General features: G+C 41.7%; 1 protein-coding gene and 1 long non-coding RNA gene across 2 annotated transcripts; both read right to left on the reverse strand.

The window, feature by feature from the left end:
* Positions 1-1,300: 1,300 nt before the first annotated feature.
* Positions 1,301-8,422, reverse strand: LOC136473491 (uncharacterized). The gene is made up of 3 exons (XR_010762638.1): positions 8,367-8,422; positions 4,145-4,211; positions 1,301-1,577 (listed from the first exon to the last, which is right to left on the reverse strand). It is a non-coding gene; the product is annotated as an uncharacterized lncRNA (long non-coding RNA).
* Positions 8,423-13,201: 4,779 nt separating this feature from the next.
* On the reverse strand, positions 13,202-15,415 carry LOC136469865 (uncharacterized). The gene is made up of 4 exons (XM_066467896.1): positions 15,227-15,415; positions 14,783-15,106; positions 14,093-14,534; positions 13,202-13,302 (listed from the first exon to the last, which is right to left on the reverse strand). Exons 1-4 carry the CDS (start codon positions 15,413-15,415, stop codon positions 13,202-13,204), a joined length of 1,056 nt encoding a protein of 351 aa, XP_066323993.1.
* Between the last annotated feature and the right edge of the window lie 2,196 nt (positions 15,416-17,611).

Here is a 17,611-nt window from a genome sequence, read left to right on the forward strand (position 1 = left end):
TCTGGGTATGATCCGTTAGTGCGTCCGAGCATCGGACACCCCTTTGCAGAGAAAAAAAACACCATGAAAAAACAATAAAAGTGGGATGGCTACATTTTGTTTGTTCCATCAACAAAGAAGAGAAAAGATATCTGAACTGTTGTGTAAAAGGCAAAAGTCACTACTAGATTTCGACCTTATTGTCACTTGACGCCATTTGCATCACCACAAATTATGTTGTAATAGGGGTGTGTTTTGCAATATTTGTCCAAAAAGGTGGCAATGGAGGACTATGTTGCCACAAAAATAGTGCATTGTAATTTTTACGTTCAGCGTTGCAAGAGGTGAGACCTATAGCAACCTTTTTTTTGAAAAGTATTGCTATTGGTTAATAATATTGTCATGATGACATTACGTTGCATTAGTATTGATTGGCGTTGCAACTGTCTCGTGCTCTTGCAACCATACAGAACAGTGTTGCTATTACTTGAAATTATTGCCATAGTTGCGTTGGGTTGCAAAATGTCTCACGACCATTCAATAGGTAGGCCGTGTATTGCAACTAAGTTTCTAAGGCGATGCAATAGTTTGTTGCTATTGCCATAATTTTGTTTGGTTGTAATATTTATCACGGCCATTGTAATAGGTAGTTGTTTATTGCAACTAAATATCTAAAGTGATGCAACAGTATGTTGCTATTGCCACATGTCGGTTTGGTTGCTATAAAATTCTAGTGTCGTTGTAATATGCTGTTGTAGGAAACACCCATATTTCGTGGGCTTTAGGTATAGCAGATGGGCCCAGGCTTGCCAACGAATCGACTCCTACCGATCACATACGTGATCCTCTATCGCTACTGTCATCCCCCAACTCCAGATGTTGGTGCCTTAGAAGGGAACGTGGAAATGCCAGCGCACACGACACCCATCATTGGTAGCAAAGGCTCTCCGGCGAGAGAAGCTAACGTAGAATCATTGCTGGTGTCGCTGGTGTGGCTCTTGTCAACGTGCACTGTGAGTGCGTAGCAAGTGCAAGTCACCAACTACTTGATACTTTTGATCATGTCTCCACTGTTCGATCGGCAATTGATATTTGCTTCTTTTGCAAGTGCAAGTCACCGGCTGTTTTTGGTTGCTACAGACCATGATTCGTTGCATTATGGTGTTTTGTATTGAACCACCAGTATGTCATGTGATAGTATGAGTTGGATGCACCTAGATAAATCAACAATTGAGTAGCAAAAAGGATTCAATGATTTTTTTTTCAAAGTACGTTTTGGGGCACATTTGCACAAATCAGAATATAACAATTTAATTTCCATACATGAGATAAGGTTCACAGAGCAGTAATAGATAACTATAAATAATATTTTCTTGCTTCTTGGTCAACTTCAAGCAAAAATTACAGCTCATGCAATGATGAAAGAATAGGCGACACCTCAACTAGAGAAAAAAAAACAGTACATTCCTTCATATGTTTGTTGTCTAAAGAACTATCAACAGTAAGTCTACTTGAATGCATGGACGCATCACCGGCCTCCTCACCGACAATTCTCTTGCCATGCTTGTAAGTTCTATCATTCTTCTTTATCTTGATTCCTGCGATATGAATTTTTTATATCAGTATACAAACAAATGAAAGAATACAAACAAATCAAGCATGCATAAATCCTCTTTTTGGGTGTATATGTCTAGAAATGATCCCGCTAAAGCAATCTAGAGTAATAAAACATGAGCACTTCATTGTATGAGCTGATTAAATAGTTTGCACTCTGAATAGGAACACAGATTCCACAGGATTACTAAATTAAACTTCTATATTGATTATGAAATTTGGCACCTTCATTGTAGATTAATTTTTACAGAAAAATAAAAATCGAATGAGTAAACTCATATTACCATGGCTTTCATTCATTTGATCTGATACTGAAATTGGAGACAAGAGCCCTTCTAAGAAGAATTTAACTAAAGACTTAAAGAGCATAGAGTAGCATCCCATAATCCCAACTGACTTTTTATTGAGAAATTAGCCATGGATCAGATCTCAGTTGCAAGGAACAGAATGCAAATGAGAAATTGATAGGAATCCCTCCACGTACAGAGGTTAATCCAGGTTGACGGGGAGAGGAATATATATACCAACTCAGCAAAACATTAGCTGTGATCACGGATCTCGTCAGATCAGTTTTGTAATTAACTTCGCAAGGATGCTGTCATCTCAACATGCAAGGGAGCACAATAGCCAATATGCATGTCCCAAATGAAATGGACTAATTAACCTTTAATCTTATCACCTGATCTGAAGCTGAACCAAATGATCTTTCAGGAAAACTAAGAACTTACATAGGTTCTGAAGTTACTTGCAACAATGATATATACACCTACATTTTACAGAAATGAAGTACTGTATCTGAACAACAATTTTTCAGGTACCATGAAAAAAAGTAAAGTGCTATGCATTTATTTGGCTACTGCAATACTGCATCATCTCACTCAAGTAAAGATTTATGTTCTGCACAAAAAGAAAAAGAAAAAGAAAAAGAAAAGGTGAGAGCTATATTGGTTCAGGAATGGAAAGGTTTCTATTCTACAGAGCAAAGGTAGGCAATATATCAGATTATTGTAGAGTCGTGTTCATCAACTAATGAAAGGAAAAAGGTTGGCTTATAAGATGTTAAGATAAGACATGACCAAGCATCACCACACTAACATATTGTTGCATACTGCTAGTTTCTAAACAAAAGCAAAAGCACTATCCTGCAATAAATAGAGATATGTTGACACAACACAACTACTACCTCCGTCCGTGAAAGAATGCAACTATGGGTTAGGTGCCACGAAAAGTGATTCATGTTTGACTAAGTTTCTAGTGAATGATATTCACATTTATAGCTCTAAATTAATTTATTATGAAAATACATTTTGTAACTAATCTAATGGTATTAATTTGATACTATAAATATTTGTATTTTTTTATCTATAATTAGTCAAACTTGATATACTAAAACACGACACTGTTCTAGAATTGCATTTTTTTGGGGGCAGAGGTAGTACACAACAAAGCATGGCAGTGAAGTGAAGCAATGAAACAATGAGTAATCTCATGTTCTCATTTAAAATTCTAAATCGACTAGGCAAAGGTCGGAGTATCCGTACTCCAATCTTGAGACATACATACATACTAACCATTTAATTTATTCATAATCCGGTTATATGCATGCTTAAACTAGAAAAATCTATTGATAAAAATGAAGACAAAAAAAGAACAGCACAAGGACATAATAGCCTCAAGAAAAGGTCTTGCACATTGTTCGTCTGTTCCTATCATGGTATGATTATGTGGCCGTGAGAAAACGTTACTACTTACTCTGCCTATCCATGGCAAATTAGCATACATATGCATGGGTACAATATTAAGAGTTCATTTCTAAGTTTCCAAATACTCTGAAAAACTGCAGAGGTAACAATATTAAGAGTACAATGTTTTTTATTGCTAAGCCACTACTTCCCTACTTCCAAATACTCAGTCTAGAATCTGTACTAGAAGTACAGAACAAGTTTGCAAAACAAACCTCCTAAGTGCAATCTTCACAATCATGTACAGTGAAGTTAGGTGGCAATCTCCCAAAATGTAAGTTCATAGCTTCAATAATATTCAGATTCTTTTTTTAACGAATAGATAGCTGGAAGTGCCACCCATGATGTAATAATATTCAAATTCCAGAAAGCAGTAGTGTCTATTAGACCAATTTTCTGAATATAAATGCACAAAAGCAGGAATCCTAACAAAAATGCATTCCATAATCCCAAAAACAGCAGCACTTCTTTATGGAGATGCTTGTCTCATCCATTTCTTTGCTTCCATGATGTACAATGGAAATACAAACAATAGTTATTAGCAAACAGAGATATTCAGGTGTGGTTTTTAAAAGAGGTACATAAAATAGATGGTCCCATGTTACCATAACAACATGATTACTTTGAACTGAAAACTATAAGGCATACTTCTTAAGTTGATCTCCAACACAAATTTCAGAAAAGTTCTAGGCTCTAACTGTTCATACTCCTTAGTGTTACAAGGGTACATTATCACAACCAGTATCATCTAAATTGGTTGGGAACTGCACATTAAAGATAGCTAGCTGAGTAGCTGATCTGACATGTACCTTTCCATGCTTTTCACTCCTTGCTTGAAGGTGCAGAGATCCTACTTCATTCTCGCATAACAGCCCACTGTCAGTTCATCACCAAAGATTAAAACCCTAAGTAACACAAGAATGAAATATGGCCAGGTGAATTACAACTATGTGGGATAGAGGTGCAGCAATGTATAGCTGTTTTAGTAGCCCTTGAAGCTGAATATATGTGGGTCAAAGATACTCCACATATTAAGTTCATCAACAGAAGTTCTAACAGAGAGAGCAAAAAAATAGTAGTTAACTGGAATAAGGATGGCATTCATTAATCTCTTTTGAATTGATACAACATTAATACTGTACATTAGTAATGAAATAAGAACATGTTTGCAGTACATGATTTTCAGCGAACAAGGAAATAGAATGATTTCTTGGTGACTGTAACACCCTAAAATTTGCTTCTTCTGAAATAAAGTTAAATTGATTTAATTATGTATTTTTGTGCTCATGAAAGCATAGGAAAATAAAATTTTTCATTAAATTAAAATTAATCATAGGGTTTAGCAACTTGTTTGATGCATACATGTTGGTGCATTTGTTTTATTTGTACTGGGTGGTTTTGGTTCAAATTCAAACCAATTGAAATTTGCTTTCAAAAAGGATTTGAAAATGGCAACTTGTTTGAGACTTAAAGGCTTTGTTGTTGTTGTTTGAAATAAAAAGAAAAGGAAAGAGAATTTGGAAAACTCTCCCTCTCTCATTTCTAGCCCGAGCAGCCCAGTTCTCCCCCTCTCTTTCTCGGCCAGAAGGCCTGGCCTGTCTGATCCCTCCCGCAGGCCCATTCCGGTGGACAGGCCCAACTGGAGCCGAAGCCCACGCGCGCTCACCCTCTCTCTCGCGCGGTCCAGCACGAAGGCCCAAGTGGAAAGCCCGCTCGCGCCCCCTCTCTTCCTTTGTTTGGCTGATGAACGGGCCCGCTCCCTGAGCCGTTGACGCCTCGAGCCCGCCGGTCAGCCGCTTCTCCTATCTCTGGCCGTAGGAGAGCTGGACTCCAACCGATGGAATTCCGCCGCCACTCCCCCCGATTTCTCGGGATTTTGGCGTGCGTGCCACGCCTAGACCCCTATAAAACAAAGTCGTGCGTGCGCCGCCCCCGTACCCAACCCTAGCACAAGCCACCGCCTCCATCCGAGCTCGCAACTGCCGCAAACCCTAGCCGCCGCCGTGCTCGCCTCGCCATTCCACCGCTCCGCCGTCGTCTGGGACCGCTCGTCGAGCTTCGCTATCTGGTAAGCAAGCAGACGGTACCGCGCTATCTCTCCCTCTCGCTCCTAGTCATCAGTGCGCCACCGCCGAACCTACCCAAGTCACTCAGCCTAGCCCCGTGTCGCCGCAGTACTGCGTTGGGCCACCTCGATGCCCTCATCGAGTTTGCCGTGCGCCCCTCTCTCTCCCTGTGCTCTTGCCTTGGCCAGTGATGCCCGGAATCAACAAATAGCCGAACGCCGGCGAGGTTCCCTGCTTTTCTGGCCATGCGCCACCGCTCACAGCACCACCGGCGATCCCCTCTCCATCCTTTCTATTTTTAGCCGTCCAGATCTAATCCAACGGCTCAAATTCAATCATACCGTTTCGACTGGCGTTTTTGCATAAGAGCCCCTCTACTTTTCTAATTTCAAACCCGTAGTCCACTCCAGATTCAAAATTCTGATTTTTTATTTATTTTAATTCAAAATAAAATCCAATTATTTGCAGTTTTGGCACTGATGTGTTTTAAGCATCAAATCTCCGTTTTAACTCCATTTTGACCAGTTCAAGTTGCGTTAGATTCGTAACGACATGATCTACGTGTTAGTAACGTTGTTTAGCATGTTTTGTGCTTTCAAATAAAATATTAATCTAATCAATCTATATGCAATTAGTTTCCCATTAAACAATTTAGGCTTTCCACCTCGATCTTTTCTAAATAATAAAATAAGATTAGTTTTATTTTGGTTTTCCAAATCAAATATAATTTGACCTAATTCAATCCAACTATTTTTCTAAACTATCTTATACATGATTTATTTAAAATAAACAAAGCCTATAGTTTTCTTTTCATCTATCAAATAATATTTCGGTAGTTGTTTCTTTTTCATCGTAGCTCCGATTAGAGTGTTTTTCGTGTCTGTGTGCTCATAGCAATGTGTAAATTAGTTTTCAAACATTTTTATTGATTGGTGTACTGTTCTAATTTAATCATATTTGTCTGTTATGCATGTCTGTTCGGATGCTTGTGTGGTGCTTTATGATATTGTCTAGTCGGTGAGCTTTACATGGTGATAAAAAAGGAGTTCCTCAGCTTTGGACTAGAAAAAGGATATAAGTTTAAGACAAGTATAGCATAGGATTATTCTTGTTGTCCTATTCACTTTAATAACTTAATCATATGCATGTGTCTACCTTGACAACCGTAGTAATTTTCCTAGCTATTTGATATCCTGGATTCCTTGTCACCTATGGGTTATTGCATTGGGTAGTATGATGCTAGTGCTCAACTAAAGTCATGATCTTATAATTTGACTAATGGAATATGCAATAAACACTAAAAGATGACTTTTTAGCAACATGACTAAAGGGGGCTAGAGTGTTTGGCTACTTTCCAGATGCTCTAGATTCCTCTCCTTAAGGACTTATCTGTAAGTGATCATCTGGAACTTACACTACAACTGTGAGGGCCACATGGCTCTAGCTTTAGTCAAGTATGAGTATTTTTTCTAGCTTGTTAGTGGTTATCTTCATGGCGCAAAAAGGGCTTGCCAAATCGGGTATAGTGCAGCCTCTATCCTTATGTGTATAGCCTACGCGGAATGTGCCATTTGGAAGGAGAGCTCTACATCTGTTTGCCAATTGGAATCCTAGCGGTCCTAACTTGTTAGACGAACCTTTGAAAGACTTCATAGTGACCCCTGCCTGCTCACCTTGGAAGTGTTTTAGGAGTTATAAACCCAGGCATATGGGTACCATGACTTACAGTGAAAGTGTACAACCTCTGCAGAGTGTAAAACTAGTATATCAGCTGTGCTCACAGTCACGAGCGGGCTTGGAACCCTTATGGAATAGATGACCATTAATGATTAATTGTTTATGTTATTCATTACTCATGTTTGCCTGATCATGTGTTTATACGGGCTTATGATAAATTTGATGCTACTCAATTGCTTAAAATTGTGACTCACTAAAAGCTAATGCAGTTAAACCAGTGTCAACCTTTTGAGCCTCATGTACCCTATGTTATATTTGTTGAGTACGATATGTACTTACGCTTACTTTACTTTTCAATTATTTGGATAAAAATTCCGGATGGATATCAGATTGCTAGTCTGGAGGAGTTAGGCTTGTGATCAACCAGTCAGTTATCCCTGTAGTGTTGGTGACTACACCCGAAGATCAGAGTTGTCCTACCGCTGCTTGTTGTCTAAGGTTATATCCTTTAAACAGAGTACGTTATATATTAAGCATTGTCTTATGATATTACCCATATTTGTAGCTATATGTGAGATTTGACTTCCTAGACTCATATATGGTGTGTATCTGGTTTTATCCTTAAAACAAGGTGCTACATTGACTAATGTGTTACACACATCTTCATATGCAAATGTTTATGTAACATGACTTCTGATGGCAGCCAACATCCTAATGCTAAGGCATAATTAATAGAAGTACTGTGACAAGGTAAAACTTTCATCGTTTCTTGATGTTGACAAAATGAAGCACCTGCATAAGTTTAATTTACCTTTTGAGAATGGTGTACTAATTTTGCTCAGGTTCTTTTATGTCAAGTTTTTTGCATAATTGATGGCAGATATGATTAAAACTTTAGTTCTTGGGCCCCATTCGCTTCGCTGAAAAAACAACCAAAACACTGTTCCGGTTGATTTGCTGTGAGAGAAAAATATTGTTCCAGCTGAAAAAAAAGCTAAAAAGTACGGATTATAAGAGAAGCGAACAGGGCCTTGAGCTGTATGGAAACAGGTATATATTTAGTGTCTTTTTCCTAATGCGCACTAGACTAGGTTCACGTTTAGACAAGAAGATTTATAAAAACAGTAATAGATCAAGACTAGTTTCAGTCCCCATCATATGCAAGGAGTATGGAATGGACAAACTTGTTACAACATAAGGAATATAACATGGTCAGAACCCTACATTACAAACTACAGTCTGCACAAAAAACACATTTTACTGATATAAACAGTAGAGCTATGGTCACCTGCTTCCATTGACTGTGAGCAAACGGGTCAATTGAATATGGCGATTTCCGCGAGCTGCAATGGCAACCAAAGCACATCAATACGCTCACCAAAAAATAGATAAATCACTAGTCAACCTTAGCACACTGTCATGGCTGGCAAGCATTACCGTAGCACCGATGAGGGAAGCGAAGCCGGCATAGATGATCCATCTGTCCCTGGAGAGGAGGGATTGCATCTGCTTGAGCATGGAGATGGCGGTGGTCCCGCTGCCCTCACCGCGTCTGGCCCAGTCCCCGGCCTCATCGCCGTCCTCGAGGTGCCACCAGCCCCTCCCTCACTCCCTGGCAGCACGTTTGTGTAGATGCTCGATAAACTCCCCCACGAAGGGGGCGTTCGTGGTGTGGATCTGCACCTCGACTCGCCGGAAGTAGAGAAGGAAGAGAGGGGAAGGCGCGGGGATCGACCCTAATCTAGCTAGAGTGTTATCCGCTACTGAAGGTCACTATATGAGATTCTCTCTTTCTAAAGAAAGTGTTGGCTATCATCAGGTCAAAAGCTATCGCGAAGTCCAGAACTTCCTCCCCCTCCTAATTCCTACTACCATACCTAAAACCTTCATGAACTACCTCGAAACCTGCGCTTGTAGTACCTACATGCCCATTAAGATCTCCTCCTATAAAAAGCTTCTCGCTACTAGGTACATCTCTAATCAAGCTATCTAAGTCTTCCCAAAACTGTCTCTTAGCACTCTCGTCGATGACTACTTGGGGGGCATACGCACTAATTATGTTCAAGACCATATTACCAATGACAAACTTGACTAAGATAATCCTATCTCCTTGCCTTCTCACTCCCACCACACTATTTTTGAGGCTCTTATCAATCAAAATTCCTCCATTTCTATTTGCAACTGTCCCTGTGTACCAAAGCTTGAAACCTGTATTATCCACCTCCTTCGCCTTCTGACCCTTCCATTTAGTCTCTTGAACGCATAATATATTTGCATGCCTCCTAGTCGCGAGATCAACTAATTCTCTTAACTTACCTGTAAGCGACCCTACATTCCAACTACCTAAACGGATCCTAGTTGGTTCGACTAGCTTCCTTACCCTTCGCACCCGTCGACTCAGATGTGAAGACCCTTACTCATTTTTCACTACACCCGGGCACCGATGTAGCGCGCCACTAAGGATGCGACGACCCGATCCTTGCTCACTTAACATCGTGCCCAAATCGCGACATGGCGCATCACGGGAGTGACAACCCAGCCCTTGCTCATTTAACACCATACCCGGTTCCGATATGGCGCGTCGCTATGAGGGTTACGCCCCAACGGTTTTTTTCAGGCTTCATCTCCATTAGAATGGCTAGATTTAACGTTGGTTCGCCACGCCTATCACAACCCTCCTCCTTATCAGGGCTTGGGACCTGCTATGTTGAGACAACATAGGCGGAGTTGGATCGTTTAATTCCAGATACGAATAAATTAAACAAGTTAATATTTTGGTTTAATGGAATCTATTCAAATGGTTTGTTGATGTCTATTGAGTTTCTAATTAATTAATGGCACTATAATATTGTTCGGTGGCACCAAACCAAAAGCATTGTAAAAGTGGCTATTAGCAACCATATATTTCTGTGGTAATATATCCTATAGTAACAAATAATCCGCGTAGCAATAGAGGCTGAACCTTATAGCAACGACAATGCGAACGTGGCAATTGCATATATTACCACCACTTCTTGGTGTTGCCACATAGGTCTTGTTACCACACTCATTATGCGATGCAATAGAGGCTGCACCTTATAGCAACGACAATGCGAACGTGGCAATTGCACATGTTGCCACCACATCTTGGTGTTGCCACATAGATCTTGTTGCCACACTCGTTATGCGATGCAATAGAAGCTATACCTTATAGCAACCAAACCTTAGACGTGGCAATTGCACATGTTGTCACCACTTCTTGGTGTTGCGACATAATTCTTGTTGCCACACGCGTTATGCGTGGCAATACATTGTCTTGCAACACATGTTCATCGTTGCTAGTGCACCATTTGCTACGACATGGGCAAGTTGCCATTGCAAAGTCCAGCAATGCCTAAGGTGTTGCATTAGTTGCTGTTGCCACACCTACAACCGTAGCAAAAGCTTATGTTGCAATGCCTAGGTATTGCAAATCAAAAACGCATTTTGCAACCTAAGCAGAAAAGCATTGTCCAAAGCTTTACCCACGCAAGCGCCTGCAACGCCTCCCAACGAAAAAAGTGTTGCTATTTCTAATATTGCAACTATTTTGGGCCTATTGCAACACTTTTCGGGCATTAAAACATGGTCAAAATTTAGTAGTGAGTGTATGATGTTCTTTGTCTCCGGCCACCTCCATGGACGAGGCTTGGAGGCCGAGAGAAAAAGCAAACGAAACTCACACCGAGATCGATCGGCTTCCCTTCCCACTCCATGGATGAGATTTGGAGCGAGGGCACGGATGCAAGAAACCAAAGAAATCACCACGTGCCCATATGCCATGGACAGGACCGGTCCTGAGTTTTTTTACCTAGAACGAAGCTAAATTTTTAGGGATTTTTATATAAACATGTTAATATTACTAGTACTGCTCATTGCTAGTATATATACACATATACGAAATGTTACTACTAAGCAGTTAACTAAATACAAAATCAATATTCATATGAAACAGTTGGTACACATATCAAATTAATTCAAAGATTTCTTCTAACATTTCTCGATGTGAAGTGATCGATGATGGTGTCAATATCAATCTCATCCAACAATCGCTTCTCAATGCATAATGTTGCCAATCCATTTAGCCTCTCTTGTGACATTGTAGATATCAAATTCTTTAGCATTTTTAATTTTGAGAAGCTTCTTTTAGCTGATGCCATAGTCACTAGCATAGTAAACAAGATGCGATAAGCAATGGAAGTACAGGGATGACAATCACTTTCTATAACAAACTCAAAAATCTCCATAGCTGTCATTTGACTATCTGGCAAAGCAGATTGCAGAACCTTTAGCTCAGAAATTAGATCATTTAAATCAATGTCAGATGAGCCATTTAGAGAGAAAGCTACTACCAACGTTGTGCAACACAAATTTAGTTCAGGACCATCCAAGGACTTCAAGTTTGTTGTACTCATTAAAAACCCAAATATTTCATTAAATTCCTGGAGTTGTTCAAATCTACTTTTCAATGATCTGATTAGCATTAGCCGGTTCCTCCACAACAACTATCGCCAATGCATCTGTATCACTTGAAGTGCTTGTATTACTCTTAAGAAATTTATGAAGAACCCATCTATGATTATATCAAATCATCTATTTGCTTTTTCTTCTTTCTTTTGTTGTTGCCAGAAACATACTTTCTTGATGACATGGTATTGTTAAAATTTAGAGAAACAATTAGTAACTACAATTTTATAAAGAATGGATCACGTGAGGAACAATTAGTTACTAAATTTCAGATTCCTACCTTGGTGTGCTGCCACCTGGCGCCTGCCCTTTCTCTGCTGCCTGCTGGAACAGCCGAATAGGGAATCAGGGATGAGGGAATTCCGAAATAGGGATCAGGGATCACGTGAGAACCTGGGAGGTGAGACTAGGGCCCTGTGTTAGATCTCTCTACTTGTGATTCACTAATTTGCTGCCTGCTCCGCTCTGCTGGGACGCCACCAAGAACGTCGTCAGGCTTGTCACGCACCCAAGCCGCACGCGCAGGAAGGAAGGGAGACCAAAGGTGGAAGGTCATGTCATGGGACCCCCAGGAGTAGGGATGAAAACGGATCGGATACGGACGGATATCACCGATATTATATTTGTTTTCATATTTTTGTCCGGATTCGGATTCGAATACGGATAGTGTCAACTATGTCGGATAGGATACGATTGGATATCGACATCATAAATATGCGATTTGAGTATTCGGATATGGATACGGTATCGGATGTTAGATATCCAGACTCGGATACGGACAGATCTCAACCCCTCTAAACGGATTCGGTTTCGAATACAGTCGGAAAATATCCGTACCGTTTTCATCCCTGCCCAGGAGCATGCATGATCACGGGACACGGGGAGTCGGGAACTAGCATACTAGTTTTTTTAGGGGAGCTTTGACTTATTCAATCAGCAGAATAAGAATTACAAACTCCATCACGAGGCTTCAAAAACCAAACATGTCTATCTATCAATAAATTTACAGAGCTTCTAGCAACTAGATGGGTGTCAACATTCGATCTTTGCCCTTCAAAGAGACAAAATCAGCTCTTGTGAAGCTCCATCTCCTAGCATTGATCTCCCAGATGAAGGCTCAATACCTGTCGAACTCCTCACCCTCGAAGCTCCTCACCGCATTGGCACAGTCGCTCGCTATGAAGAACGAGTACAAGCCAAGGTCGCTAGCCAAAGCAAGCCCTTCACGGCAAGCCATTTCTTCGACCACCTCCGCGTCATTGTACCCTTCGAGCAATAGGGCAGATGCCCCCCAAAAGTGGCCATTCTTATCGCGAGCCACAATAGCTGTTGCTACCTAGCCCGAGTTCTTGGACATCACCGCATCCACATTAATTTTTGCCAATCCGTTGGGGGCCTTATCCAGCGCGGGACATGCACCGCTGCCGGGCTCACCTCCAGGCTCCCTTGTTTGATCTCCTCAAGGTTCCCGATGAAGCATTCAACAAAACTATGTGTCGAGAACAGGCTCTGAAACTGATTCTCATGGATCGCCTTATGTCTCGCATACCACACCGCCCATAGACGGACAACCAACCTTGTGACTTCTTCATGCTTTAGTGAATTCATGACTTCCGCTAGCCACGCTTGAGCATCCATCTAGAGCACCTGTCTCAAGAACTCACTGATATTCTCCCTCTCAAGAGCCCAAACACTCCTAGCCAGATTGCACTCCAATAAAGCATGTATCCACGAGTAGGCTGCACCATACAAAACACAACGCTCATTTGGTGCCATGTTCCTATGGTGTCGCATGTCCCCTGTTGGGATGGAGATCCTAGCCAATCTCCACAAAAATACCCAAACTTTCGATGGTACTTTAATACTCCATAGCTCGGTCCATTCTTTCTCCTCAGCACTAACATTAGATTGGCTCGGTCGCACCTCAACAGAAGCTGCCAATGGCTCCTAGCTCCTCACCAACAGACGATAGGCTGATCGAACTGAAAAAAACCCCGGTCGTCTCATAGTGCCAGGCCCAATAATCCTCCTGCGAAGTAGTACTCAAAGGAATATTTTCAATAAATTCCCAATCCAGTGAGTTAAATGAACCCTGCACTAATTGCCTGTCCCAGCTCTGAGACGCCTAATCGATGAGTTCGCACATCAACTGTGGTGAATCCGACCTTGTTGTTCCCATAGGTAGCATGAGGCCATCCCTTGGAATCCACGACATGTTCCATATCCTTGATGATTCCTAGGAGCCGATTCGATGGATCAAACCCTGGCGGAGGACGTGAACGCCGTCTACCACTGCACGCCACACCCTCGATGGTGATGCACCTTGCTCAGCATCTAAGAGATCACTAGTTGGAAAATATATGGCCTTTAGGACCCTTGCACTGAGCGCATCCGGATCCTACAGCAAACGCCACGCCTGACGTGTGAGTAAGGCCAGATTAAAGAGTTCAATGTTTCTGAAACCTGGGCCTCCCATACATTTACGCTTCGACATATTGTCCCAAGACACCTAGCAGGTCCTCCATTTACCTTCCTTGCTTCCCCACCAAAAGTCACGCAAAACACCATCGATATTCTTGCATAGACCTCTTGGCAGTTTGAAGCAAGACATAGAGTATGTCGGGATGGCTTGAGCAATGGCTTTAATTAGAACTTCCTTGTCTCCCGCCGAAAGGCATTGCTTCATCCAGCCCTGAACCTTCTTCCACACTCGATCCTTATTGAGATAGCGGAAGACACCATTAACCGATGTGCCCACACCTTTTGGCATACCCAGGTACTTCTCACTCAAGGTCCCATTGCGGACCTCTAAAATTTCCTTGATCTCACCACTCACACTAGCACTGCACCCCTTGGCACAATGGATCGATGACTTCTTCAAATTTATCTGCTGGCCGGTCGCATTGCAATACAAATTCATAACATCCCTCATAACCTCTGTATTCTCCCTGTTTCCTTGAAAAGCAGCAGGCTGTCATTTGCAAAGAGTAGATGACTCACCATCCGAGCCAATGGAGCCACCCTTATACCCATGAGATCTTATGACCGAATTCTTGAATTTAAGAGGCACAAAAGGCCCTCTGTTGCCAACAAGAAAAGATAGGGGGAAATTGGATCCCCTTGATGGATGCCTCTCGAAGGCTTAAAGCTATCCAGATTTTGGCCATTGAACATCACAGAGAACGACACTGAGTTAATCATCCTCATAATCATCTCTACCCATAGCATGTGAAAATCCAACTTGAGCATAATTTTCTGCAGGTAGTCCCACTCCGTTCTGTCATATGCCTGCTTCATATCTAGCTTCAGAGCACAAAATCTATTCTCTCGTGTCCTCTTCTTCTTCATAAAGCGCAGGCACTCACAAGCTGTAATAATATTCTCTGTAATCAATCGGCCTAGAAGGAAGGCCGACTGCTCCTTAGAAACAACCTTAGGCAAAATGCTCCGCAATCTGTTGGCCACTATCTTGGATGCAATTTTATAGACCACATTACATAAGTTGATCGGTCGAAATTGTCCGAGTTCCTCTGGTTTGTCCACCTTTGGAATAAGGAAAATGCTCATTGATCATGGTTGGATCATCCTCCCCATTTAAATCCGCTGCACCACCAAGGACACCTCCTCCCCACAAATATTCCAATGTCGTTGGAAAAAATGTGCCAGGAAGCCATCTGGACCTGGCGCCTTGGTCGGGAACATCTGAAACAATGCAGACTTAATTTCATTAGTGCTAAAAGGTTTTAGAAGCGCACCATTCTTATCTATGGTCACTTTCACGGGCACCGTGTTCACCAGCTGATCCATATCTTCTGCCCCCTCCGACGTGTACAGGTTCCTATAGAACGCCATCGTGAGGGTAGCCATCTCCCTCAACCATAGTGAAGCTTCCATCCTCGTTTTTTTAGCTTACTAATTTTGTTTCGCTTCTTCCTTTGGTTGGCTCTCAAGTGAAAGAACTATGTGTTCCTATCTCCTTTAGTGAGCTAGGTGATCCGTGAGCGTTGTTTCCACATAATCTCCTCTCTATAATTTAGCTCCACAATCCTGTCCACTGTCTTGATCTCCTCATGGGATGGACCTGTTTGCATGGGCTTGGAGCGGTGGTCCTCAAGCCTTAAGTTCAATTTATTGAGCTCCCGCATCACATTGCCAAAAGACTGGTTATTCCAGCCCCTTAAGCTATTCGACACGGCCCCAAGCTTCCTGTGTAACCCTTCCATCGTTGCACGCGGCTGGTTCTCCCAAGCTTGTGCAAGCACGTCTCGGAACAAGTGTCTCTCCCACATAAGCTCATACCGAAACGACCGCCTCCCATGTTGGCTCCCTGTATTCGGTGGTCTGATATCCCACCATAGCTCAATCGGCCATGATCTGATGCCGCCGAGGTAAGATGTTGAACATGAGCCAGTAAAAACCAAGCACTCCAGTCGGTACACGCCAGCGCCCGATCCAGCCGAACACAGCAGTATGAGCCATCCGCAACCAGAGAACAGACTTTAGAACGATGTCCTAATTTAGCATTAGCCTCGGCATTTTTTTTTCCCCGAAACTAAAGGATCAAAGGATTCTTTAGTCCCGGTTGGTAATACCAACCGGGACTAAAGGTTCCTGCCCAACGGTCGTCCGTGGGGCAAGGATCTTTAGTCCCGGCTGTTTGGCCCCCTAACCGGGACTAATTATTCCGGCCTATAGACTAGCTCATTTCTTCCTCCCCGAGCCCGAGCCATTCCATTCAAACTCACTGTCTCTGTTCTTCAGCTTGCTTTGCTCTCTCCCCCTCCATTGGTGTTGCTCTTCGATTTTGGAGGTAACAAACTTAATCTTTTATCAGTAGCTTATCTCATTTTGCGATGTAGATGCATGTGTAACTTTATATGTTGGACTTTATTATGATTTTATATGTCATTTTTATCTCAAAATCACATGATGATTTGCATATATGTTTGGATAAACAAAAGTTAAATTAGTTCATCAAAATCACGCCTCGCTCGTCCTCGCTGGAGCACGCGCCATCCTCGTCCCCGGCGGCTTACGTGATCTTAGAATTAATTTTTCCATGAAATGAAAAACTTAGAAAATAGTTAGGAAATTGTAGAAAATCCGTACTAGTTGAACTTGCGGACCGTGTTCAGCTTGGCGAGCATGTTCTCTGCCGAGCGGTAACGGACATCAAGGAGGAGCTTTGATTTTACGAGGGAGAGCGGCAACGGTCGTGGAAGACCGTGTTCCCTTCCTCGTAGAATCGGAACTCTTCCTTGGCCAAGTACGGTGCCGTCCGGTGGAGAAATGCTCGCCGAGATGATCACGTAAGCAAAGTCAACTAGTACAGATGGTTATTTATTGAAACATGTTTTTGAGCTATAATTTGATGGATATTTGATAACTTCAGACCTACAAATGTCATCTATAAATGTTACTATCCTCGGCAACCTAAACGCCCGCGAGCTCGCCGATATCGAGCAGGTCACTTAGAATTATTTTTTTCATGAAATGAAATACTTAGAAATCATGTCTTTTATTTTTTAGAATTAAATTTTTCATAAAATGAAAAACTTAGAAAATAGTTAGACAATTATAGAAAATCCGTACTAGTTGAACTTGCGGACCGTGTTCATCTCGGCGAGCATGTTCTCTGCCGAGCGATAACGGACGTCAAGGAGGAGCTTTGATTCTACGTGGGAGAGCGGCAACGGTCGTGGAAGACCATGTTCCCTTCCTTGTAGAATCGGAGCTCATCCTTGGCCAAGTACGGTGCCGTCCGGTGGAGAAATGCTCGCCGAGATGATCACGTAAGCAAGGTCAACTAGTACGGATGGTTATTTATTAAAACATATTTTTGAGCTATGTGATTTCTATGTTATTTTTAGCTCAAAATCACATGATGATTTACAATAGTAAAATCACTTGATAGTTTGGTATTTTACTATTATACATAGTACATATTTCATGGTTTAGTTAGATAAATAAATAATTTTAGTTTTGTTTAAATATATTATTTTAGAAAATGTGAAATTTACACTACTTTGTAAAAATAAGTATAGAAAG

The sequence above is a fragment of the Miscanthus floridulus genome, chromosome 8, assembly GCF_019320115.1.
Source record: "Miscanthus floridulus cultivar M001 chromosome 8, ASM1932011v1, whole genome shotgun sequence".
NCBI lineage: Eukaryota > Viridiplantae > Streptophyta > Magnoliopsida > Poales > Poaceae > Miscanthus > Miscanthus floridulus.

What these genes read in the sequence shown, in the direction of transcription:
- LOC136469865 (XM_066467896.1), bottom strand. Translation starts at nt 15,415, where the DNA reads ATGGCGTTCTATAGGAACCTGTACACGTCGGAGGGGGCAGAAGATATG. An exon ending in TGGATTTTCACATGCTATGG is followed by an intron (nt 14,535 to 14,782) that starts GTAGAGATGATT and finishes TGCAAATGACAG; the next exon opens with CCTGCTGCTTTTCAAGGAAA. An exon ending in TTGGTGGGGAAGCAAGGAAG is followed by an intron (nt 13,303 to 14,092) that starts GTAAATGGAGGA and finishes TGTATGGTGCAG; the next exon opens with CCTACTCGTGGATACATGCT.